The sequence below is a fragment of the Vanessa tameamea genome, chromosome 3, assembly GCF_037043105.1.
Source record: "Vanessa tameamea isolate UH-Manoa-2023 chromosome 3, ilVanTame1 primary haplotype, whole genome shotgun sequence".
Taxonomy (NCBI): Eukaryota; Metazoa; Arthropoda; class Insecta; order Lepidoptera; family Nymphalidae; genus Vanessa; species Vanessa tameamea.
In genome coordinates, this window is record NC_087311.1 from 13,676,573 (window position 1) to 13,703,353 (window position 26,781).

Consider the following 26,781-nt stretch of genomic DNA (forward strand, 5'->3'; position numbering starts at 1 on the left):
ATCTTATTGGTGTCTTTCTTGACGTCACTTCAGCCTATGATAATATTCTCCTCCCGCTACTCAGGCAGAAAATGCTCCAGCTGAGTCTTCCCGCGAGGATGATAAATATGATATGTCACCTTTTCATGCAACGTTATATTTCTGTTCGAATCCAAGGTACTATGCATCCCCCAAGAATAGTATGGAAGGGGTTACCACAGGGCTCGGTTTTAAGTCCCATTCTCTATAGTTTATATACTTCTGAACTTGGCTCTTCTTGTTCATCCGATTGTAACATATTACAATACGCATACGATATAGCTCTATATTATTCCTCAGAATCTATCGACGATTGCTCTGTTCGCCTTAATTCTGCTATACAAAATCTTTATATCTGGCTAGAGGATCATGGGTTATCTCTGTCTGGTCCTAAAAGATCTGCAGTGGTGTTTTCCAGAAGAAGATTGATACCGGATGTTGATATTGTTCTGGAAAATGAGACCATTCAAGTAAAAAATAATGTAAAATTTTTGGGGGTATACTTTGACTCTCGTATGACTGGCACAGTTCACCTTAATTACGTTAAGGAAAAATGTGAGCTTGGTGTAAATGTTTTGAGATCTCTTTCAGGTGTGTGGTGGGGTGCTCATCCCTACACTCAGAAACTCCTTTATAACGCCATTGTTCGGAGTCATTTTGATTACGGGTCATTCTTGCTTGAACCGTGTAATAAATCTGCTTTAGCCGACTGGGACAAAATTCAAGCTAAGCGTCTCCGCATCATTTGTGGTGCTATGAAGTCCTCCCCCATAAAAGCTCTCCAAGTAGAATGTCTAGATGCTCCCTTATTCCTTCGTAGACAATATCTTTGTGATAGATTTCTCTACAATTCAAAATTCTCGCCACCCATTACTTATTTCTCTTTGTCACCTTTCAAATTTTATTCCATCTTCAACTTATTGGACTCATAAAGAAGCTTCTTGCCTTTTCAAAAGTTATGAAAAATTTATTGCAGCATCTCCTCTTCTTAAATTTTCTGGTAATCCTTTGTTTGCTGTCCCTTTTGATGCACTTGTTTTTAGGCCCAATGTAATTACATATTTTGGTATTAATAAAGAAGATCCTGGAGCCAACGTTCGGTTTAAAAACCTCTTAAATGAGTAGTTCCCGGGTGGCGAACTATAGTTACAGACGCCTTTAAACTATCTGCAGATGTCCCTGTGGGTTCAGCGGTGTGGGTTCCTGACATGAAGCTGACTCTTAGTTTTAAATGCTCTCCTGCTGTCCTTTATTTTGTCTTCTTCAGAAATCTCTATTATAACTATTTTATTTAAGTATATTGAAAGATATAACATTAAACTTTAAATAAGTTTAAGTATATATTATTTATATAATAAGTATATTTATGTAGTTTTATTATTTTGTATCTTAGTGGGTGTTGGTGTTGGTATATTATATTGTGATGTCCTATTTGTTTTAGATCGTGCTACTGGTCATTTGGCAGAACGAAAAAGTGCTGTTTCGAGCAACCACGTGTATTTTTCAACCCTGACACTGGCAGAATTGTCAACCTATTGACAGAAGCCATATATATAATATATAATAATAATAAAAAAATATATATTTTTTTTTTTAATCACTGTTTACATTGTTTTAACTAATATGAGTATTTTGTGGATAACATAATAATAGTTATTCTTGTTCTATTTTCAAGTAAATTACCAACAAGAATATTGACATCAAGCTTTTTTATTATTATCTCTAATAAAAAATCTTTGTTCATTCGTTTCCACTAAGTGTAAGAAATATACTATAAATATTTCAAAACAATGACTTTAAATTTAAAGATATTTACTTTGAACTGTTGGTAAGTAATCCAGATTGTACAATCAGAAACATTGCATAAAGTTAATATATTTAAAAAAAAAGCACTAATTACTTTTAAGGGGCATTCCGATAGTTTCAAAAGACCGCAAAAAAAGAATAGAAGCAATAGCTGAATATTTGCTTAAATCATCTCATAATATAGTTTGCCTGCAGGAGATTTGGAGTGAAAATGATTATTTATATTTAAAGGATCGGCTACATAGCTATCTTCCATATAGTTACTATTTTTACAGGTTAGTACAAATGTAAATAATAAAAATACACTAAAGCAATTTTTTATAATAAATAAAGCTTTATAATAAAACAATAATTATTCATACAGTTTGTGGTAACTAATAATATAAAAATACTCCTAATTAAAAATGTATTATATATTGAAATATGTTATATGGAACACACATATGTAATTTAAATATGTTATTTAGTGGTGTCCTTGGTTCTGGTCTATGCGTGTTCTCAAAGTGGATAATACAAGATGTTTTCTTTCATCAATGGCCACTAAATGGATACATTCATAAGATACACCATGGGGACTGGTTTGGAGGAAAAGGTGTTGGATTATGCCGTATTCAATGCAACAATAGACTTGTTAATGTCTATTGCACGCATGTAAGTGTTATTTTTATACAAATATAATTTAATGTAACATCAGAAACTAATTCCTTTATTTATGAAAATAAAACAGTATATAACCATTGTTAATATATAAAAAAATATTAACAATTTTTTTTATTATTATATATTTTCATTACAAAATGTTGTATTATAGTCAAAGTTAATAATATAAATTGTGTGGTTTTTATTGTTAGATTTTCAATTGTTAACTACATAACTAAATATAATGAAATTTTGCATACACTTTACTGGAAAAGGACATAGCCCTTATTTATTCACCATTCCCAAGTCTTCATTAACATAGATATTTTTTCCAATTTTAAATAAAAAGTAAGTAAGGAAGGTTTCGCTTCATTGAAGCCAGTTTCTAGCAAGGCTTGCCTCGCTATTCGCTGGCTCATTGCAGAAACAAAATTCCTTTACTGATTTTGTGAACTTCTTTGAAAAGCCCAGCAATTGTTGCATACTTCCAAATTGTCCAATTACAAGTAAAAATTCTTCGGTAATTTCAACTCGTCGCTGCTTGTCAAGTGGGCATTTTCGACTCCTAATGCGGACTTCATATGCATATAATTGTCCATAAAACTCCAACTCGATCCTTATTGATGCTCAGCTTTTCTGCTATCTGTCATAATTTTATTTGGCCATCGTACTAGACGCACAATATATATTTTTTTTCGGATTGTGGTTTTCGGCGGGCCGAGCTGGGTAGTCTTCCCAAGTCACAAGTCCTAGGCCTTGTTGAAAAAGGCGTTTCCATAGTTTAACCGTTGCTGAGGAAGGACTAGACTCCTGTTTCCTCAAAAATATTTTATTTTGCTCTCCTCTCCTTTTTAGCATGATAAAGTTTTTCTTATTTTGTGGGTAGTTGTCGCTTTAATAGTGAACCATCGGATTCGGATGAGTAATTTGCACGACTACAAGTACGTTAAGCTCAGATTGTTTTTTAGCAACTATAGGGTAAGTTAATGTTGTTTCAGCTCCATGCAGAGTATAACGAGGACGACATATACCTGGCGCACAGAGTATTACAAGCATACTCTACTGCAGAGTTTGTCAGTCTTACGACGCCCCCTGCAGATGTGTCCATATTGGCTGGCGATTTGAACACTGCACCAGGAGATTTATCATTTAGGTAACATTCAAACTAATTCATTAGATTCCGTGTAGGAAATTTGGTGTTACGCAAGCTTGATTCCCAAGGATAGACAGACATAGGCGACGACGACCTGACACACCTGAACACCTAAAAGAGAGCGAAGTTGCGGCCGACAAATAGTTATATGATTAACATTATTACGTAAAAAGTAGTAATGAATGATATATAATTTAATAATGTTAATTGTCAATTTAAAAATACTTGTTTAAGCCTTCAAAGTATCTTTTGATTGAACTTATATCCTTTTCAGATTAATAACTCAAGTGCCCGCTCTCATTGATCCCTGCGGCTTTGAAAGTATTATTAATAAAAACATTGAGAAACTGTCAGGCACATGTGATAACATAAACAACAGTTATTCTGATCCGAAGCTCGTGAAGGTTTGTCCAGAAGGGAAGAGGATAGATCACATCCTGTTTCATGTTAATAGATCTTTAGAGGTAATAATAATAATTTTTTTATTATATCGAAAATATGTCCTACAAAAAAGGTCTTTTTCAATGTTTAGTTCAATGCATTTATGAGATATTTATGAAAACCTATCATTCAAGAAGACGTCCAAATCTCGCTTCTAAAATTAAAAATTTGGACTTGGCCCGACCCAGCTTCAGACGGTTGCATTTCAGTCATTTTATTAATAAATAAAGAAGATGTGATATAATTATAATTTATACTCACCTAGCGCTCAGAAATTATGTGGGTTTCTTCTAGACATTATTTAGATTAGGGTCATTCCGGATATTACCCCTACATACAAACTTTACTTCCTTATATTATTAATCTAGATGTTCAAAAGGATTTTTTGAAAAGCAACTTTATCTTGTAAATTTAAATCTCAAATATCATGAACATAATTATTTTGTACGAATTTTGACTTCCATATATATTTTTTATTCAATTAACTGAATTTTATTATTATAGGCTGAGATAGTTAATTTCGGTAACCCGCTGGCAGATCGGGTCCCAGGTGAACAATTTTCATATTCGGACCATAACGCAGTCTCCTTGGAGTTAAAACTAACACCCTCAAATAATAAATCGAAGCATAGACAAACGAGCGAAGAGGAACGTTTCCAGGACACCATAGAGGAAGCAATAAAAGTTTGCAAAGAGGCCACCGTTACAATTGCTAAGTCGAGAAAAATATTCCTTACAACCGGTGGCCTGATGTTCATGTTCCTCTTGGGTTCCGTGGGCTTCTGGCCGAATAATATATTCTCTGATGTGTGTAAAATAGTAATAACTGGTATATGCTTCTATTATATAATAATGGGCACGTTGTGGAACAGAATTGAAATGAATAGTTTGAAGGCTGGATTGACGGCTCTTGAAAATTTTACTAAAAGTAGACGTGAGATTAAAGTCATTGATTAATTATTAAATTTTAACATTTTATTGTAAAAATTAAATAATGAATCAAGGAAGTTACTATGTGTTAGTTTCCAGCAAAAGCTACTTAAGTTTGAGATGCTAGCATTTATTAAAAAATAAATATATATTTGTACTTAAGATAAGATCAACAGAGGCTTTAATTCATGAATGTGCTAGAATCAAAATGTATCAGTATTTATATATTTAATCAGTGTATAACATATCAAGTATTGTATAAAAGTTGTTATTTATTTTTAATCTATCATCTAAGATAAACATTCCTTAGCATAAAATGAGATTCAGAGATAATTTCATTGCTTTTTTTTTCAATATAAAGTTCCTTAATAAATAATTATACTGCATACATACTTTTGTGAATTATATTTCATTTTATATGAAAAAAAAATATTAATAAAAATATATTAGCTGTGTCTTGAAAAATTGGAGATTAAAATGTGGACATAATGAAAATAAAATGGGGTGACTTTTTGAGTTAAACGTACCTCTATATTAAAAATATATATCACTTACAATTTCATTTGGAACTTCTGATTAAGTAAAGTTTTTGGCTGGTATGCGGTACCGCTCTTCCATATATAGATATGATGATATAATATCCGTAGTACATAAGGCTATTTTTATAATAATGTTATGAAATGCTCAGAAAATGTAATGCAATAATTATAAATGCCATTTGAATGTATACATTTTATATCAAATAAATTATGATAATTTATATTAATTATTTTCTTCCTATTTTCACCTCTACAGTACTTACAGAGTTTAGTTCAAATCTTAATCTTCTCTTATATTTTTTTTACGGATCCAGTTACACAGTAGAGAAGTCATAATTATACTGTTACTCTCAAAATCAAGATAAACTTTATTCAAAGATGAGTCTATTAACAAGTTGAAAAGTATTATATTAATTCCTATTTATATTAAGTCCACTTGAAATTTTAATAAAATAAACTCAACGAATACAATCTAACTTTATTTATTGGCTGTCTTTACTTTTAGTCGTGTCACCAACACTTAAGAAATCTTGTCAAGTGTTAGTCTGTATAGCTAACGTGGATTCAATATATTCTGATGTGAAGTGACTACCACCGCCCATGGACATCTGCAGCACCGGAAGACTTGCAGTTGTGTTGCCGGCCCTAAGTAATGAGAAGGCTCTTTTTCCAAGCCGTGTCAACTGGGAAACGCCGCCGGCGAAAGCTGGTTCCACAATCTCTGTATTCGATTTCCGGCCATTGATGTTCGAAGGTGAAATTCAGCGGCCGGAATCAATATATTTATTACAAAGTATTAGCTTTAAATACTTAAGCTAGGTTTGATTAGTACGGGCATAGAAGATTGATAACTGCATTAATAAGAAATATCATTTATTCACGAAACTTAACAAGTACAATAATTATAAATCAATATCACATTTCATGATTAATATTTACGATGAGTGCCTTTCATATTATTCATACATACTTATGTTATTTTTTTAAGTAGAAGTAATATAGTTTCACTATTTTTCAGTGTTGTCCGAATCGTGTCTCGAATATTTGTCATATAAAATCAAATATAAGAGAACGCTACTTAAAAAATTAAACTAAAATATAAAATAGATACCATGTTTTTTTTTAATTAAAAAGATCAAAAATAATACCGTACATTTTAATGGCCAAATTGGAAGAATATGGGATTGTCGAGGTGGCACGTAATATAGCTGGCAACATTTACCAGATACTTAACTGCAATTATCACATACTCTAATAATTAATATCTCATTATGTAAAACACAGGATATCAGATATAATCAGTGACAAATATGTTATATACACAATATAATATATACAAAATAAATAATATAATGCCTCATTACAAATTAGTCTATTCAAGCTAATTTGTCCATTATATTACGCAATTTACACTAAGTTATAATAAATCTAAACTTAAATGTCGCTTATAATGCACTTTAATGTTATCAAATTGTTTTTGTACTGATTATTTAAGGCTAATTAGTGATGAGTTAAAATATTTGTGATGAAAATATTTATATGCAGGTATTTGTATTTACAAAACACAATTGTACCATAGACTATTAATAATATATATATTATTGAATAGCAATATCAACCTTCTGGTTAAGTACAATAAATAATACAACTTCTTTACTATTACAAATGCAACAAATTTACTTTAAATTATTCGGATATATTATGAATATTGTTTATATATTATATGTAAATATAATTCCTTTGCAGTATCACAAACATAGTTCATACCTTTGGGTCTATGTTGTTGCTATCGTTTGTATTAATTAAAGGTTCCGTTTCAGATGTTATAGAGCCACCCATAGTGTTTTCAATAGAACCATAGACAGATGGTCGAACTTCTACAGACGGTGGTTCGGTCGCTTCGATGGTCAAGTTCGGCGCTGAGCTGGAAGGCACGGGCTCACCGACTAGTCTCGAACTCTCGTCGCAGCCTCTCGCCATGTGGTACATGGACTTACCACGCAATCGTCTACTAAATGAGCTCCCTATATGAAGAAAGATATTTGTATATGTTGAGATATTTTTTATTTATGAAAAAAAATTGTAACTTAAATCAAACAGATTACTTCGTCATTTCTTTGATAAATAAATTAAAAAGATAAAATTATAGATATTGTAAACAAAATACTACATTTGATGATGCATGACAGTTATCAGTCTTTTGTTTTTAATTAATGTACTATCACAATCACAAATTAAATTTTTTGTTAAATTATACACAATAAAATAAGTATCTGCTGTCAAAGTTCTACAAAAAACTGGAATGACCATTCTTTGTTCAATATGTATACAAATAAGTAAAGGCTACTCCCATTTAGAGAAAAGTTAGGCCATCTTTAAATTGAAGTATATTTTTACTTTTTAATATGAAATTATGAGCATAAAAAACTATCAATCTGACAAAAGATGTGATAAACTGAACATACCAACTACTCCAAGATGCTCCGATATATCTCTCTTCACATCAGATACATCCCACATAGCCAGGAATGAGCCAAGGCATGATGGTGACGGGTCAAGTGGTGAAACAAACGGCTTATAGGAGAAACTATAGTGGTGTGCAATGGCCGCTAAAAACATCTCTATGCATATAAGGAAATCCTAAAATAAAACATTAATTTATAAATAATAATGTATTAAGAACAAAAATAGTTTATTATTTTCAAAAATCTTAGAAAAGTTAAATAATTTTAACTCTTAGTTAAATAAAACTATACCCTCGTTATTACATAAAATCATCATCACATACCAATGTTATAAGAAAAATAAAAACAAAAGGAATTCAAAGAGAGTTATTATGTACAATGTACATTTTATTATAATTAGGTAACATATAAAAATAAAACTTATAAAAGAATAGCATCTTAATAGAAATTTCATATACCTGTAGCTTGGAAGATATAATCATTATTTTATCTTTGTCCGAAATATCAAATATTGTTGATATCACTCCGCAGTATACCAAAATATTGATAAGAACTCCTTGACTGCAAATAATAGTACACTTGCTATATTTTGTATTCAGCTGTTACACATATATAAATTAACATAAATAAAAACACATAGTGTAACTTAAAATGAATTAAATAGTTCACTTACAAGAACGAAAAGAAGACAACAGCCTTTATACACAGAAATTTCCCAATAGGTTTCATTGGTTTCAACTCGGATCTGTTTGCTTTATAAAAGAGCACCAAGCAATACATAGCTACAAACTGAGACAAATTATTGATAGCTATCATGTAGGGGAAAGCCACATTGGGACTGAAGTCACTCTCTCCGTAAACTCCACAGAGGTCACATATCATTGATATAACAGTTGTAACTGGCCTCACTAATGTATATTGAAGTATACCATGTTTGCAATTGTGTACAAATTCACTGAAAAAAAAAACAAATACATTAAAATCTTTAATGGAAGAATGAATAAGTGATCAGTAATAATACAAATACTAGCAAAGAAATATTACAAACATTACTTGGTAGTAGGGCTTTGTGCAAACCCATCTGGGTAGGTACAGGCACAAGGGACATAACATCTTAGTTCCCAAGGTTGGTGGTGCATTAGCAAAGTAATGGATGGTTAATATTTCTAACAGCACCAATGTCTATGGGTGGTGGTGACCACTTAACATCAGGTGGCCCATTTGCTGGTCCGCCTTCCTATTACATTAAAAAAAAAAACATTTTCATTACATATTTCTCCACACTTTAATATTTCTCTTTTTTCAACTTTTTATTTAATAACACACTTATTATCTATTTAAATAAAAAGGAATGTTTGTATATTTTCCTTCAATATTATTTGTAGTTATACCCATGCAAAGCACTTATAGAGATAGATAGTTATTAAAAATATATATAATAACTGTAACAAAATATAACTTACCTCCCCATATCCCATGGAGTCATACAACAGAGTGGAAATATATGATACACTTGTGGTTTTGTTTCCAACACTGCTTCCAGGTCATTATCTGCATTCAAATAATTAAGAAGGTACTTCATGAAGTTATAAATCACATATGCCTCATAGCATTCTCTCAATGAATCCATGTAAATTGATTGCTCGGGAAACTCTAAGCCTATCCATGCATTTAGAGCATAAATGGGAACCATCCATAGTATCCTGAATTAAATAATTAAATATTAAGATTATTAAGAAATGGACACATTATAATACAAATAAATCTATAAACATTTTGTCTACCTTATTATATGTTTTTGCAATGATGGCTTATTATAGTGTACAATATGTTGGGTGATTTGCCATATAGAGATAGGGACCGCCAGAAGAACAAAACCTCCTCCTACTAAAGTACCTTGGTCTGATTTAGTAAATCCATTGTTAATTGAATGGATTATAAGCAGTGGTACAAGTATTATGACCAACAAAACATAACTTGCTATAAAAAAAGGACGAATCCATAACCTCCATTGGCTGAAAAACGTTATCGGTCTTGTACACATTTTAATATTATAAATTCTTTATTGCACATTTATTCAGCAGATGTTTCCTTTATTGCAACAAAAGTCAAAACGAATCTGGGCCTAATCGTGATTCATACGTCATGGAAATCCCACAAAATATAAAATACTGTAGTATGTTAAAAAATCAAGAAATCAAGAATAAATAATTCATTGACTATAACATGATTTCTTCTGTAACAAAACTTGTTTTTGTGAATTGTATATTTTTAACAATTTACTAATCAGCTGTCAACCCACAGATTAAATTAACAAATGTTAAATTTGTAACTACTTTTAATTAAAAGTCTACAATAACATTATATTGATGGATTTTTTTATTTTTAGAAAATGAATTTGTGTAAATAAGCTTTATCAGATTGTTCTTATACAAATCCAAATATGGGCCATTATTATTATCAACAAATTAATTACGACTGATAATAAAGTTGTTAAGTTTAAAAAAACGCAATTTAAATCTAATTTTTAGATGTATCCGATTATTATTATTATCTCTTTCTCTTATACCGCAAAATTATAACGTGGAAAAGAGACAATATACTGAATTAGGTTATTTGTGTTGCAAGGTATAAAAAAAATGTGGAAAAAATCTTCGGTTTATACTTTATTTATCCGAACCAAACCATCGTAGATGAACGAGTAGTGTAACAGAATGGGTATAGGTTTCTTATAAATGTTAGTGATTTCATTTTAGGTATAGGAATTTCTTAGGATAAATAAAAAGTGTTAAACGTTATTAAATGTCCAATTAACATAACCTAATGGTGGGGACCCACTTATTTGTGCATTTACAGTTATTCGTGTAACACGTATTTTGTGCATAGAGTTCAAGCATTGAATTAGGCCACATAGCGATCTCTCCCTAAAATACCGCTGTTCTGGCTGTCGACGTATCAAGACAGGCTATCAAGTGAGTGTGATGTTTTCTCATTTATTGCTGAAAAGCATATTATATTACTTAATTTTATTGTTGTGAGAAGTGCAAAGGATGCAATAGATAAACTTTATAAATAGTTAATCGTAAGTCGATAATTCGTATGTTTTCGTAAATGGGTCACCTCGCCATTCTTTCAGAATAAGTTATAATGTCAAGTTTTGTTTTTCGGAGTCATTAATACGTTGTTATTTTTATTTGTAGTGGAAATAAAGTACTTCTTGAAGTGTGTTTATATTTTAGTTATACGAGGCGGGAGAGTAATGATCAGATAGATCGCGACCTAATGTGATGTCATCAAAAGGGGAAACAGAGGCCGATTCTGGCACCGTGTCGCCGAATTTGTCAGCTGTTAAAAATGAACCGGTTAGTATCCCTAATCTAACATAAAATAGTTGTTTTGCTGTCTATTTATTGAGGCTCAGCATTAAACCATTTAAATGTGTATCATATTTGAAGTTTACTTACATGAAAAAGTGTTACATTTTATTTATAATAAACATTTTTATATTTTTTTGATATTTTATGTTATCATTTAAGCTTTTTAAATATTTTTTGGGACTATGATATGATAATAAACATATCAGTTGAATTGTAGAAGTTTTGCCAATTATTATAACCAATTTAAGTAGCTATTCAGTGAAACATTTTTATATTGTGGTCCTGCAAATATATTAATAATATTGGACTTTTCATATAATTTCTGACTACATCTACCTGTAATTGTGTTATTATAGTTTACTGTTTATACTTTTATGTTATTATACTCTACTGTTTGGTCAGAATTCATAATGACAAATTAATAAAATAAATTTATTATTTAGCATTACAAAAACCATACACTGTATGTATCTATATTTTTATTGATCTTTATAAATTCCTTTTACTACTATTACTTATGTGTTTACAGTGACCAAACTTTTTTTATTTAATATGTTTTTAAAAATATAGAAAAGTAAAAAGATGGTTTTTTTATTCATTTTGGTAAATTAAGAAATAAAATAAATTGTTGTTAATAATTGCACTGAATAATATCTTTGTTTTATAAAATGTTATGATAATTTAGTATATTATTGAACTTTAATAAAATTGTAATGCTTTAATTATCCTTTATTTTTCATCATATTTTGCTACTAAATAGCTAACTAATTAATAATAAATAATTGTTTTTGTGATACCTTACACATCAGAAAAGTTTCTTTAAATTACTGTTATTTGACTTTCAGGCACCTACAGTCAGCAAAGAAACTCCAAAAAGGGGTAGTGGTACACTGTTAAAGTGTACTACATGCAACAGCTTTAGCACATTAAGCAGTCGTGCCTTAACGACACACATGGCACAGTGTTCACCTGATAATAATAATGTTGCAGCCACACAAAATGCAGATGCCAGACCGCACAGGAAATTATTTGAGTGTGATGTGTGCAATATGAAATTTTCAAATGGCGCGAATATGCGTCGACATAAAATGCGGCATACGGGGGTCAAACCTTATGAGTGTCGTGTTTGTCAAAAAAGATTTTTTAGAAAAGATCACTTAGCAGAACACTTCACAACTCACACAAAAAGCTTGCCGTATCATTGCCCTATCTGTAACCGAGGATTCCAGCGACAAATTGCCATGCGCGCACATTTTCAAAATGAACATGTTGGACAGCATGATCTTGTTAAGACTTGCCCACTTTGTAGTTACCGTGCGCCGACTATGAAGAGCCTCAGGGTCCACTTTTTCAATAGGTAATTGTAAAGAAAAACAATATATTAGGTATGTGTATAACTATTTTTCTGTTGATTTTATTTATGTTATTTTTGTGTTTTCGACAGACACGGAATCGACTTGGATAATCCGGGTCCTGGCAATAACTCTGTATCCCTTCTCGCTGCTGGCATTGCCAATGCCGCTTATGCAGATGGCACGATGGACCCAAGTGCAATTTCTGCATTGAGTGCACTAGGCTCAGGTCTATCTGTATCAATGGCCGCCGCTTATTCAGACAGCGGTGACAGTAATGGAGCTCGCTCAGTGGACAATGCTACACCTCCCATGCACTACTTAACACCACATGTCGAAATATCTATGGCTGACAATAACGAGACCTTTTCCCCAGGGCAGACCAATAATCAAGGTGTGACAATTGTAGTTTTCTATTTATAATGCAGTCATTTTAAATAATAAAGGATTGTGTTATGCAATAATGCCCTGCCTTGTTTTAGAATCACGAATGAATGGAGAGGGTCCCAGCTCACCGCAATCAGGCGACAGTGCCGTAGCCAGTAGTTCACTTTCTGCTGGCCTTCCCACCAATATCACACCTTCCATAACGCTCATACCCATTAAACAGGTAAATGTTTTATAAAAAAATAATAATTACTGAATAGGGAAACGGATAATCATAAAATTCGACGTTCACAATTTGAATTAAGCATTTTACAGGAAAATGATTCTATTCAACGTCCCTATTGTAACTACTAAAGATAAATTAAGATGTACCTCCATGGTTGAGTAGTGTGTACACCGGTTTTCATCGGTACGCCACTCTGAGGTCCTGGGTTCGATTCCCGGCTGAGTCGATGTAGAAAAAGTTTGTTAGTTTTCTATATTGTCTTGGGTCTGGGTGTTTGTGTTACCGTCCGTACCATGATTTCCATAACACAAGTGCTTTAACTACTTACATTGGGATCAGAGTAATGTATGTGAAGTTGTCAATATTTATTTATTATTTATTTAAATTATAATTTGTTAATGCAAATTTTCAACAATTTCATATATAAATGTAGCAAAACTTAAGGAAGATAAAAAGAAATAGTATTATATATATACAAGGAAGCTAGCCTTTGCTGAAGTTTCATGAGAGAAATAAAGGATTAATGCTGTAATGTTATTTAAAAACATAAATAATATTACATAATTCGCAATTGACATGATGACATTATTTAAAAAAAAGTAATAGCTCAGTAAATGCTGGTCTCAATTTGCGAATGCATTTTTATGTCACTTGTTAACATAAAGATTAAAACTGAAGTATGACAATGAGTTAATGAGTTGACCAAATTTTTATTCCATAAACGTGTTTATGGTGTACATGTGACATGTCTAAAGAATAAAACAAAGTGTGGTTAAAAAGCGCTAAACAAAAAAACTAAATCAGGATATTTTTTTGCGATTTTAGTACACATAAAAGCATGCTTTTTAGGTTTTACAGTTAGGTATAATTATTAATTTTTTCAGAAAATAATTAGTAATGTAAGTAAGTAATACGTAATATTTGTTTGCATTTTTTTCGATGCATGGTTATAAGACTTTGATATATCAAAGTCTATATCTATATAAATATAGCTGAGGTAGATGTGGTCTCAATTACCGAGATTCTAAACACATTGATAAAAATTACACACGCAAACAAAACTGTTTGGCATATGACTCATAACAATAGCCTAATAAGCTGACATCAAGTGTAATGATGGCTTATGACAATTACCTGAACCAGAATGTAGTACCGACAGCAAAAAAAATTGTTAAATAAAAACGAATATTTGTAATGTGGTACTGATTTAAATTAATCAGCTACCAGTAAGGGGCCATTCATTTATTACGTAAGACGATTTTCGCTTATTTTTGACCCCTCCCTCCCTATTATAAGAAAAAATAAGAATAGGCCGACTCCCTCCCCCCGTGTTTAATATTTACTACGTAAGAAAATAAAGGAAAAAATGAATACAAGTTTGGTTTATTTTAATATTTATGTTTCAACTAATAATTTTTTTGAATTGAAATTGAAATTAATTAACTTTGCGCATTTTTTTTTATCTTACGTAAGAACTATCGAGGCTCCTTCCCACCCCCTTGTAAGAAAACATAAGACATAGTCGACCCCCCCCCTCCCCCTCAAAATCGTCTTACGTAATAAATGAATGGCCCCTAACTTTTATAAGTACTAATTGCAAATTTTCATAATCAAATTGAAATCTATTATGTTTTTTCGCCGTTTGTCGTTGTTTCAGTGGCTTGTAAATATTTTTTTGTTACTGCTACTGAAATTCAATGAAGTATGCGATTTATGGTAACGGTGTTTACAGCAATAATGTTTTTTTTAAATATTGGAAATAAATTGGCATCAGAACTAATGAAACAATTGCGGTTAAAAGTCTTAATGGTTGAAATATTAACGTGATTGCTTTTTCTGATAGAAGCGTAATCCGCCATGTATTTTTGTCGTGATTTACATAAAACAGCAAATGTTATGTTCTCATAATAATCAATTTCATCTCATAATAACATATTCGTAAAAACATAATGATGTCAATGTGATTTTTTGTACATATATTGGATTTACTTTATTATACCACCAAAAATGTTTTGAATATGAACTACATCTTCAAAACTATTCTGGTGGTACTCGTGCTGACCGTACTGCAACCTCGTTTCCGCGTTGAGACTTTCAAATTTTCTGTCTCGCCATACGTCAAGTATAATTTCTTCAAAAAGCGAAGATTACGTTGAGCATGTAGGCAGGTCGATCGTACATTTTGGGACATGTAGTAATGACAACTATATTTTACACAATTATAAGATAAATGCGTTTACGTGTCAATTTGAAGGCTTACGTCATAATTCATACTTTGTTGTAAATTACTGCACTTGGATTAGGGCGTCCGTGTTGTTGCGTGTGCCAATTAGTTCCGTTTGAACGATTCAAAGATTGATTGGGTGATTCTACCTCAGTTTATATAAAAATATCGCTGCGATCCTCTTATTAAGAGAGTTTATGTAGGACACATTTCGCTTCTGTTATTATGTTATATATTTTATAGCTTGTTTGTCTTTATTTAAATCTAAAAAAGCAAAACTTTTGTTACAATAATACTACTGATCTTAGTTTACTTTCGATGAAAACAATACACTTTCCATATTTGACTTCATCGCGTTTAGATCTAACAACTGTTTCATCTTTCAATGTTTATTTACGTTCATCATATTTGGACGAGGTTTTTCATACCTGATGTTTGTCATATATAATTCTTTCATCCAAAGCGTAGAACATTGTTATGAGACGGAGCTTCAAACATATTGATAACTATCGGTTTAAATTAATTCACACACTTAACTACAGATCTCCAAAATTGACGGTAAATAATCCCGTAGTTGCATTAAAATATATAGTCCTAACGTTGAAGCGAAATAAAGTTAAAACTAAATATTTAAATAATTCGTCGAACGAAAAATTCCCTAATCTATAAAAACTACGAAATAGCTGCAATAAAAATGATAAACGCTCAGCGAAATAACGTTCGCTTCCCTACGTACGCTCGAAGCTCCTTCGTCATTAAAATCCAAAAAAAACATAGTTTTTCGAATCGGGCTCAGGACGAGAACCTCCGAATCGTAATCTCACAGAACCACACGCTAACCATAAAAGCAAAGCCACCGCCGGCTCCGAGAGGAGACGGTCGGTACGGACGGTGACGAGCGTCGGCCCGCAGGAGCCGAGCGCGGCGGACGAGAGCGGCGCGGGCGACGGCGAGGCCGGCGGCGACAAGCGCGACGTGTCGTCGAGCCTGTCGTCGCTCATCAAGGTGTCCCCGCTGAAGAGCCTGCTGCGCGAGGACCTGCGGCGCCGCATCTCGGCGCGCGGCCGCCGCGCCGCGTCCGCGCGCGCCGCGCCCGCCGACGCGCTCGCCATCTCGTCGTCCGAGCCCGCCTCGCTCGTGTGCGCCTTCTGCGCCATCACCTTCCCCGACTCCACGCTCTACTTCCTGCACAAGGGCTGCCACTGCGACTCCAACCCCTGGAAGTGCAACATCTGCGGCGAGCAGTGCTGCAACGTGTACGAGTTCAACTCCCACCTGCTCAGCAAGAGTCACCAATGACTGTTCGCGGGGGGGACGCTGCGCCGCTGACGGGCGCGGGCGCGGCCGCTCCGGAGGCGTCGGCTCCCCCCGCAGCCGATTGACTTAGAGTGCAAATTATTTTGAAGGTTACTTAGTGGTAGTGGTAGGTGAGCGAGCAGGTCCGTCTGGACGTTTTAGTCTTAGGGCGTGAGCGACCGGGGCGAGTCCCCGCTCGCGGTGAAGGTGTTCGTCGTCCGGAAGTCGACATTCCAAATTGTATCGATGCATTCCATTTTATATTGAGATTGACTCTGAGAAGAGACTAGACGGGAGGTCGGGTGGGCGATCGAGTGATACTTAAGAAATATTATTGTCTTTAAAAGATTTTATTTATTATTTAATTTGTCTGTACTTAAACGTACATGGGTGTTATTCGAAACGATATAGAATATTTTTTGGTGCGATAGTGAATTTTACAAATTTTTTATTGAAACATGTGAAGAGTGTACAAATTAATATATTTTTACATTTCGCTCTCGAGGAGAATGTTTATAAGGGGCATAGCCTCTCAGTTCCCAGGTCGTTCGATGATTGTGACGAACAGACCGGAATTTTAAATTCTACATTCCGTTATTAATTTATATTGTCTACTTTATGCATGTAATGCAAGTCCACGACTAATACTTAATGTACAAGTTTTGTTTTGTTGTTATTATTTATTTCCTAAATTATAAAGATGTAGGGATACATCGTGTACGTACTTAAAGTGGTTTATTTAGCAGTTAGGTTATACCTGTAACGAAACGAACAGCCATTACAAGAAGAACGCACTTGCTCAATGAAGTGACAAAGGCTCAACAAACGGGAAGCTCGAACAGGTGCGTCGTACTCGCACAAATATTTCCCGACCGAACCGCCGCGACCCTGAGCTCGTCCGCGTCTGCGATGGCGTCTTTTATTGCTTGGTTTTCGAAATTCCTCATCGGTATCATACATCTCATGAGATTGTCTGGAGATAACTGTATCGACGTAATGAATTATATTTTTCTGTGTAGTATTTATTATATTTTCATATGGTTAAGCTAGGCGAAACGTGCTCAATGTTGGTGAACTATTTTAACATATGTATCATACGAATCGACTCCGACTGGGTTACTGGTTACTGGTTACTGGTCACTGGTTACTAACGAAAGTATTCTATTGGATTTTTTTTTAAATATAAAACTCGTTGACATATTTTACTTTAACGCGGTACTTAAAGTGTTATTTTAATCGATTCGTTTATTTTATAGTTTATGTATATAACTCGACCTGAGATTTACATTCCTGTAGCTAATAAGTACTTAATATCGGTTGTGGTCTTGCCTGTTAAGTTTACGAAATGGACTTGGATGGAACTGAAATGATGTTTACCAACGAAGTTATGTATAATTAATGTTTTGTGTAGGGTCGGTCCGTCCGAGGTCGCGGGGCCTAGAGAGTTACCTGAACGAGCAACACATATTTATTTATATACTACATTGTTGTTTTTATTTTTTATTATTTTTGTTTAGACTTGGATAATTATTTGGTCCCAACCGCCGCGCCGAGAGTTGGCGTTAAGTTTAGATTTTTACTTAATAAGAGCTATTAATATTATTAATCGGTAACCCCATTGGGCGCCTTTAATTAATCCGTCCATATCTAACGATAGATATTGCCTTTAATATTTAATAGAGATAATATATTTATAGATTTTAGTATAAACAGTTAAGGAGAGATCTTAATTATAAAAAAATGTTTCAGAATAACAGAGGTTTACAGAGTAGTTAAATTTATTGTCTTATGTATGTTTGTTTAAAGATCGATGTTACATTAATAACGAGCGAAGCGGGAGTCTTATTAATTACCATTGATTTATTGTTGCAATTGAATGTACTATTTTTGTGTGGTATTAGATAATATATATTTCGAAGACGAATGTAAATGTTTTGAAGCAATTTATGCAAGAAAACGTCAATTGTGTAGTTAATTCTTAGCAGTATTTCAAGATACGGTCATCAAAGTCTTGACGTGATATTGATTATGAGAATATTCATAGAAGTGTATTCGATGTAAAGAAGCTTAGGTTACAGTCGAGTGCGACGTTGATGTAATCGATGTGCGAGTAGACAGCGACAGCACTGGCACGCCATTCGTACACACAGTCTATTCGATGTTAAATTATTATTAGTTAATGAATTATATTATGTTGAGTGCCAATAGCATATTGATCACGCATCTGTAACCTTCGAGTGTAATGTTAAGTGAACTACATATTGCCGGCAACGTTCGTGTATTATACTTAACAGAAGTGCTATAGTTTAGCATCCTCACCTTAATACCAAAACACAGCTTACCAACATTTTATTTCGTTTTAAGTTGTTACGTGTCTAATGTATAGCGTAAGTATATTGTTTTAAAATCGATAATTTTGTGACGGTAGGCAAGTCGAGATCATAGTTGATATTGCTGTTAAATTTATTATGTTATCATTATTATTAGTAATAATAACATATTTTTACTAATATTTAATAAAGAATGAACTATTTATGATCTACAAAGTTTTAAAAATTGAGTGATAGTAAATGATATCAATTTTTTAGCAGATTGTGCCTTAGATCAGTAATAAAATGAAAATATCAATATCGTGTTTTCGAAATCTATTCAAACTTATAGACGTGTGCGTTTTTAACCGTTTGTCACATGATATTATATATTTACACAAAAAGTATTATAATAAATAAAATGAAATGTTATTTATTTATATATTTAGTGAAATATTTGCAATACGGCTGTTTTGCTTGTTTTTTATAATGGAAAAGTTTATTTGCAGTTGAAATATATTATCGTATTGTTACGATTGTCTAGAAATATAATGAATGGTACTTATTACCGAGTATGTAGTTCTATTTATTTACTTATAATAATTTGGTAAAGGGTCTAATGAAACATTAATAAATAAACTATGAGATAAAGTAAGAAACCGTCTTTTATGTACTCCTACGTAATAAGTAAGATTATGTTTGTATGTATACCCTGCCTTGTTAAACCACTCATTCGATGCTGATAAAACTTTGGTGAGTTGTATGATATAGATCTTACTATTTACAGGTCAGACAAGCTGATGAATAAAAACAATGATTAAATCAATTGTAAAAAGTATACAGGTATAACATAAAAGTCGAATATCCATTTACCAGTCATTAATATTTAAAATACTACAAGGTAAAAGGTTAATAATATAATTTCTTGGATAACTTTGAGGTAGAATTAAGATAAATTTTACATGTTATATTCGGTTTTTAACCGCGATCATATTTTTTTCGTATTTTTTTCATGGTAGTAGTATTACAAGTAGTATAAACCAATCAAAAGCACGTGCCTGGTGCACTATCACATCACATCACATCTATCCCTTCTACCATGAATTATGCCTTTATTCTCTGTCTGTATTTGTCCCCTTTGCCTTTTTCGAGTATTGTTTCTTAGTTAGGCCTAGTCTGTATCATACTTTGTGCCTATTTTATTAACTGATATTTTTATTATTTATATAAAAAGGGAGAGTCCCTAAAGTGAGCAATAGGAAATCTCAAATTATCAAAATTGCATAATAGGACATTACTTAAGCATTTTATTAGTCATCATTATCTACCTAGCACATTCATACATTTTACGATTAATGCAACTTAATTATGGAATACGTATACGTATAACATTATATAAGCTTGTGAGTGTTTTTTTATTTTATTAATTTTTAATGTAAGAAAGATTTGATATTATCAAAGTATTACATATATTTCTTATTATATTTATACATTGATGTCTATATTTAGGCTGAATACGACGTGATCTAAACCATAACAATAATTTTAAAAAAACGTCATTTGAGTGACGACTGTCAACAACTGTCAACAAGCAAGTTTGGTTGTCAAAGTTTTGTTGACCTAAACTTTTTAGTTTTCTAAGATAACTTTTTCTTTTTATTTTGTTTGGGTTTATTTCGATTTATTTATTTAATTAATATCAGAAGATAATTGTGACAGTGTAATGGGTAAAACGACGCAACTTGATGGCGATAACAATCCAACTTCGCCTGAATCGGATCCCGCAAAGTTGTTGGAAGCTGCTCTGCTGCAGATGGACGGAATTATAGCCGGTATGTGGCAATTAAATTACATAATTAGTATAGCTTGTAATATTATAAAACTCCCATTCACTTGGTATCAACTTCAGCATGCTTGACTGAACATTGAGGCCTTCATTTCCTGATTGCCAAAATTTATCTATATGATTTAAATAAAAACTGTATCATAATATAAGTTTATCACAATTCTAAGAAGATAATCAACGATTTTTATGTATCACATATTAACAATTTGTAAGAGTACCTACTGTATTTATTATATACAAACATGAATTTTACTGTCTTTCAATTTTTTTATTGCTGTATTCATTATACTAATTTCTAATTTATACTCTATGTGTATTGCTTGTGTCACAATCAATGTATTGATAAAAAAAGGCCAACAGTAACACAACACAGAAAAATAGAATTAAGTTTTCTAAAGTTGATTAATGCCAATTAAATTTTGATACATCACTAAATTTTTCTATTACTTATATTAAGAAAATCTGAAATAAAGTTAAAAAATACTAATTATTAAATAGTTTAAGAATTGCTAGAAGTATTCTTATTTACGAAGTAGACGTTTTTACAGAAAACATAAACGCATCAAAAGTAACCGGTTAAAGGTATTGTCAATGAAATGTGTGATACAGTTTCATTAATCAAATTAGAAGAAATATGTTTTAAAAAAACATGTAGTTTATGAAATATATTTTTTCTTCATTGATTATAATATGACTGACATTATAAGCTATGCAACTATTTAGAGTCCAAACAAACTGACACTGTCACAGTAAATGTATTCAAGGTAAATATTTGACAATTAGATTTATTAGGAAAAAAAAGAAATATTATATACATTATGTACATTTAAAAAAATATAATAATGAAAATAATGAATTATTTACTTAATTAAAAGTATGTAAGTTGTAATTTTTGTCAATAAAAATAAGTTGGAAAGAGTGATATAAAACGAAAAAAATATGATTGTTATCTATTGCTGAAATATATTCATGGTATTAGGGGTGTAAGGGAGGGTGCAAACTGTTGAACGAGGGGTGTTGGCGCCAGTCGGCCGCTGTTCGCCGCCCGTATGGACGTATTCAGTCCCGACGATTTCGCGGCAGAAACGCCACGTGCGTTTTTAAACGCGTTTAAAACCCGCGCGATTAAACCGCTGCCGCGTATAGCCCTTGCACGTGACACTACACCTTTTTTATTCAATTATTATAAATTAACCGACAAATTATAAAATGATTAATTTACTAATCAGAACGATACATTTAAGTAAACCTGTTGTTATGTAATACAATATCTATATTAAAAATGTAATAATCAATGAAAAAAGGTCTGATAAGTGTTACTTTGGCGGTAGTAAGATAATATTTTTAAATAATATATAATATAAACATGCTTAAATAATATTTAAAAGAGAAGAAAGTGTGAGCACACTCACGGTGTACCATAAACGATGTAAAATATTGGTATATTCCGCACAGCTACTGTAATGTAAACCCATCAGGAATGTGAAGATAAACATTTTTGGTAATTTTATCGCGAGATCTTGCGCTTTAAATATTTAGGCATGACGATATTAAAAGACGAAACAAGCGAATTTATAATCTGAATTTAAAGATAAGAATAATTAAGAACGGAAATGTAATTACAAATTATGTTTATTATTAAAGTGGAATAGTATTATATGCGAAGTAATATAAAGTCTTAGAATACTGACTCCTGTAAATATATCCAAGTGATGAATATTATTTAGAGCACGATATCTGCACTGTATTCGTAAAGGATGAAGTAATCGATGCTGTTGCGTGAAATAATAAATTCGGTAACATTTCAAGGCGGTCCGTATTACTACCGTCTCAAGCAAGATGTAAATTTTTTCACGCGGCTTCAAATTAAACAATTTTATTTTAAAGGCTCTTCAATACACACAAACAGATAATTTACAGATTTCAAAATGTATAGTATTAACGAGTCGTAGATCCTTAATGTCTTTAGTTTCTGTATTTTATAAATTAAACGAATTTAAAATGTCACCTTTATAGGGTTATAAAAGTTTAAAGTCCATTACTCTGAGTAAGTTTTAACATTTCGTAAATCATAATCAGTACCATGGGTGTAATATTGTGTCCATTTGGCACAGCTATTAGTTAAACAAACAAAATGAATATGGAACATTGAGTTAGGGGTCATTTATACTTGTGATACGTTTGTTAAAACTATCATACTCACATAATACAGAATGCGCAATTGAATTTTCCGGTATAGAAAGCCTCGCCGACACATTAGCGCATATAGTAGACTATAAAAATGTTAAAATGCCAATAAAAACTTTTTTACCCTAAGCACAGGATATAGTTAATCGTGTTTCTAATCCGAGTTACCGCTCTCTGCTTTTGTTCCTAAAAAATATTAAAAGTGCCCACGCGCTGTGTATGAGGACACTCCTGTGTAGGAGACACACTCAGGATGTAAGTCATTCGGAGCCGGAGATGGCCCAAATTTCAATGCAGTCTAGTACTTGACCCCCGGTGACGCTGTAAATGCCTGTAAAGACAAAACCAATAAAATATGTCCTATGTACAATAAGTGTGTAATTGCTAGTTGCTTAACTGGTTATTACTTAGTAGTATAGTCTCTTATATAACAATATAACTTATTTAAGTTCACGGGCGCAACCCATTGATAAACTTAAAACTTATACCGGCGTAAGAGGAAACTTGCCTGCAGTACAATGGTTATTTTTTAGGGTCCAAGGTTTGGTATAATCTCGCAATTTTTTCTAAATAAGTTGAGTGATAATTTTCGTTGAAAGAATCTTCCCTCTAAAGGCGTGTACGTGTGTCATGTTGCTGTTATATTTTAACGATTGTATTATTTGTATTGGTTGAATAAATTGTTTATATGAATTATGTCCAAATATCGGTAATTAGTCCTGAAAATGACGTCGCATAACAAAAAAATGGTTTTTAAATTGGAGTGTTTCAGGTTGTTGCTCTTGAGTTTATTAAATTTCTAGGATGGATAAGGGACCGTTGAAACCACCACTTGAAAATGCATTTAAGATCGCATTGACGGTGTTGTACGATAATTATAGTTTTTATTTAAAACAGTTTTTCAATTGTTAATATTACGAAATAGGTAAAATGGTTGGATTAAAAAAAAATTGTAACAAAATTTGTAATTCTATACATATCTTATGTCTGTATAAGTATTACCTAGGCGCATAATTATGTAATTAAACACATTAACAAACGTTTTGTTCATCAATATATATATACATAATAAATAGACTAGAAGTTTACGCTCAAACGCGTCCTGTAGTGACGTATACCTAAAGGCAGCACGTTGGTAACACGAGTACAAATTGTTAATAGGAATGGAAACGGAAAGGACTCTTTAAACAATACCTTTTAATTCGTTCAAGGAACTTCTGATTTCAAGATAAACCAATAATCCCTAAAAGTTATGCAGACATATTTATTTTGTAAAAGGAGTTCCTATATTTGTGTTCAAATTTTTTTTAACTTTTTATATTTAACATTATTAGGCACGGACTTGAATTGATTTATAAGATGTTTGCTCAATTAATATGACATAAAAAATAAAAATAAATGGTTTCGGAAAATAAAATACACTTAAAAATTAACAAGCTAAAGATTTAAACCAATTTTTAATAAATACTTTACTCAAAAAATAATAGCATATTTAAAAAAAAAGTAATTACGTATTTGTCTATACGTTATCATTTTTACTAGCTCCTGATTACAGCGGCTGACCCAGAATCCTTTGTCCGCTGAACTATAAAAGTATCCGGATAATTCCCGTATTATCTCTGGAATTTCCAATACAAAAACAGATATAATTAATTTAGTTTATACAACATAACAACATAGTATATTTTATATGTGCCAGTGAATCAAAACCGAAATGATCACTCAATAGAGATGATGTTCTCATTACGAATTCTCTCTATTTGAGACACAGTGTAGCAGTGTTATTGTGTAGTGGTGTAGTGTATTGTGTTGTGACTATGTCACTGTGAGTGTACCGCAATGCCCGGATGTTGGCAGTGGCCTGACCATGTCACCCGCTGGTGGCTGTTCGACGCGTGCAGTCGACGCATATTCAACGACGTCGACACTGAATCTCAAATACCACAACGTATGTCAATCAAATATCTGTTATGTTGTCCGTTACTATTGTCTATTATGCTTGTACTATCCAAGCTTTGCCTCGCAGTTTCACTCGCGTTTTCATTTATATTATACTAATAATAATGCCTGTTTCATACAGTTTGCCACATAAGATTTATGGTTTACTTTTTCACTCGTTGCGGTCGAATAGTGAATTTATTCAGTATATAAACTTATGCAGTAAGCGGACTGCCTAATGTGGAAACGATTATTTAAATATGAGCTGTAGCTTCTGAGGTTAGCGCGTTCTATACAAACTTTTGATACGTAGATTAACGGGTTAACATTACGAGCATCGAATATTTTCAACAAAGAAAAATAAAGACAGCAAAAACCATATTTATAAATATATTATTTTGTATATTTTTTTATATCTTGATTGCTGGTACTAAATATAAGAATAAGTTTTAATTATTTAAAATCTTAATCGAGTATATCGATTGCCCGGGCTTAGTGACTTTCGTATGTCTTGACCAAATATCATCCAATCTTTTCAATATCGTCTGTCCATCTTCAGCCCTGTCTGTTATAATTTGTTCCCATTTCATTCTATCTCTTGTCAAATGTCCCTTTCAACTGTCTTTTTTAAAAAATCATTACAAAAAGAAAACGGATTTTTTTTCTGTTAATTTATACGTTCTATTTTCTGTTATAAACTTGTTTTTTATCATCAGTATAATATCTTTTCAATTAAAAAAAAAATACACGATTCATTCGATGTGAAAAATGAAAATATAGCGCACTAATTACGCCTTAAATAATGTATTGCCTTCATTCTTCGAGCCAAATGAGAAGAAATAGGTTAAATGATTGCTGCTCAGGAAAATTGTATAGGAACGCTCAAACTCATGAAAACAGGAACTAATGGCTTGCGAAAAGGTAAAAAGGCGAAAGGGTTGTAATAAATTAACGTAATGTAAATTCTCGTTATCACTCGTATATTTAAAAGCATTTTTAAAATATTTTATTTAACTTTAGCAATTTGCGTATGTGTCACGTGCATGTTAAGTGTGGAACAAATTACATATTACTTGGTGGTAGGGCTTTGCACAAACCCGTCTGGGATAGCCCGGTAGATGTTTCGGCTTAAAAAGTGAGTGAGCCAGTTTAACTACAGCCGTAGAAGACAATATGTCAGATCCAATGTTGGTGGTGCATTGGCGATTTGAGTGTTTACCACTGACCATCAAGTGACCCCGTGCATCTATGCTATAAAAAAATATATGTGTATTGCAATTGAATTTAGATACACTCAACTGGTTGAGTTAAAATGCACACATTTTTGTTAACGATGCTGTTATAAGTATAAATTATAATTGTAGGCTTTTTTTAACCTGGTCTTAATTGAAGAATGTACCTACGTATTTTATTAAATGTATTACTTGATTCTGATGAATCTAGGGTAAATAAATCTATACCCACGTTTGCAGTCTGTCTGGCGAGTATCAAGAGATCTTTGGCCCACGCCTTATTCATGCGCTATTCCATAATCTGTATTTTCATATAAGTAAATACAACATAATATAAATAAAAAAAATATATTTCTTTATGGTGTTAAACAAGATAAGCAACAGGGATTTATTTATTTTAACTGAAATTGTTAAAA

General features: G+C 32.2%; 3 protein-coding genes across 3 annotated transcripts; 2 read left to right on the forward strand and 1 right to left on the reverse strand.

Moving 5' to 3' along the window:
• Nucleotides 1-1,643: 1,643 nt before the first annotated feature.
• Nucleotides 1,644-5,348, forward strand: LOC113397294 (putative neutral sphingomyelinase). Its single transcript, XM_026635587.2, has 6 exons — nt 1,644-1,846; nt 1,926-2,099; nt 2,292-2,475; nt 3,462-3,616; nt 3,891-4,080; nt 4,562-5,348. The coding sequence occupies exons 1-6, from the start codon at nt 1,809-1,811 to the stop codon at nt 5,012-5,014; spliced, it is 1,194 nt and encodes a 397-aa protein (XP_026491372.2). The 5' UTR covers nt 1,644-1,808; the 3' UTR covers nt 5,015-5,348.
• A 1,034-nt stretch (nt 5,349-6,382) lies between these two features.
• Nucleotides 6,383-10,289, reverse strand: LOC113397293 (transmembrane protein 184C). Its single transcript, XM_026635586.2, has 6 exons — nt 9,776-10,289; nt 9,455-9,694; nt 8,665-8,946; nt 8,450-8,552; nt 7,992-8,166; nt 6,383-7,550 (listed from the first exon to the last, which is right to left on the reverse strand). The coding sequence occupies exons 1-6, from the start codon at nt 10,033-10,035 to the stop codon at nt 7,288-7,290; spliced, it is 1,323 nt and encodes a 440-aa protein (XP_026491371.1). The 5' UTR covers nt 10,036-10,289; the 3' UTR covers nt 6,383-7,287.
• Nucleotides 10,290-10,654: 365 nt separating this feature from the next.
• LOC113397291 (zinc finger protein ztf-16) lies at nt 10,655-19,821 on the forward strand. The gene is made up of 6 exons (XM_026635581.2): nt 10,655-10,963; nt 11,231-11,353; nt 12,214-12,725; nt 12,813-13,114; nt 13,203-13,330; nt 16,470-19,821. Exons 2-6 carry the CDS (start codon nt 11,279-11,281, stop codon nt 16,854-16,856), a joined length of 1,404 nt encoding a protein of 467 aa, XP_026491366.2. The 5' UTR covers nt 10,655-10,963; nt 11,231-11,278; the 3' UTR covers nt 16,857-19,821.
• The last annotated feature ends 6,960 nt before the right edge of the window (nt 19,822-26,781 follow it).

What these genes read in the sequence shown, in the direction of transcription:
- LOC113397294 (XM_026635587.2), top strand. Translation starts at nt 1,809, where the DNA reads ATGACTTTAAATTTAAAGATATTTACTTTGAACTGTTG. An exon ending in TATAGTTACTATTTTTACAG is followed by an intron (nt 2,100 to 2,291) that starts GTTAGTACAAAT and finishes TATGTTATTTAG; the next exon opens with TGGTGTCCTTGGTTCTGGTC. An exon ending in TTAATGTCTATTGCACGCAT is followed by an intron (nt 2,476 to 3,461) that starts GTAAGTGTTATT and finishes ATGTTGTTTCAG; the next exon opens with CTCCATGCAGAGTATAACGA.
- LOC113397293 (XM_026635586.2), bottom strand. Translation starts at nt 10,035, where the DNA reads ATGTGTACAAGACCGATAACGTTTTTCAGCCAATGGAGGTTATGGATT. An exon ending in ACTCCATGGGATATGGGGAG is followed by an intron (nt 8,947 to 9,454) that starts GTAAGTTATATT and finishes TTTTTTTTTCAG; the next exon opens with TGAATTTGTACACAATTGCA. An exon ending in GTTGTCTTCTTTTCGTTCTT is followed by an intron (nt 8,553 to 8,664) that starts GTAAGTGAACTA and finishes TATTATTTGCAG; the next exon opens with TCAAGGAGTTCTTATCAATA.
- LOC113397291 (XM_026635581.2), top strand. Translation starts at nt 11,279, where the DNA reads ATGTCATCAAAAGGGGAAACAGAGGCCGATTCTGGCACCGTGTCGCCG. An exon ending in AGGGTCCACTTTTTCAATAG is followed by an intron (nt 12,726 to 12,812) that starts GTAATTGTAAAG and finishes TGTTTTCGACAG; the next exon opens with ACACGGAATCGACTTGGATA. An exon ending in CGCTCATACCCATTAAACAG is followed by an intron (nt 13,331 to 16,469) that starts GTAAATGTTTTA and finishes GTCGGCCCGCAG; the next exon opens with GAGCCGAGCGCGGCGGACGA.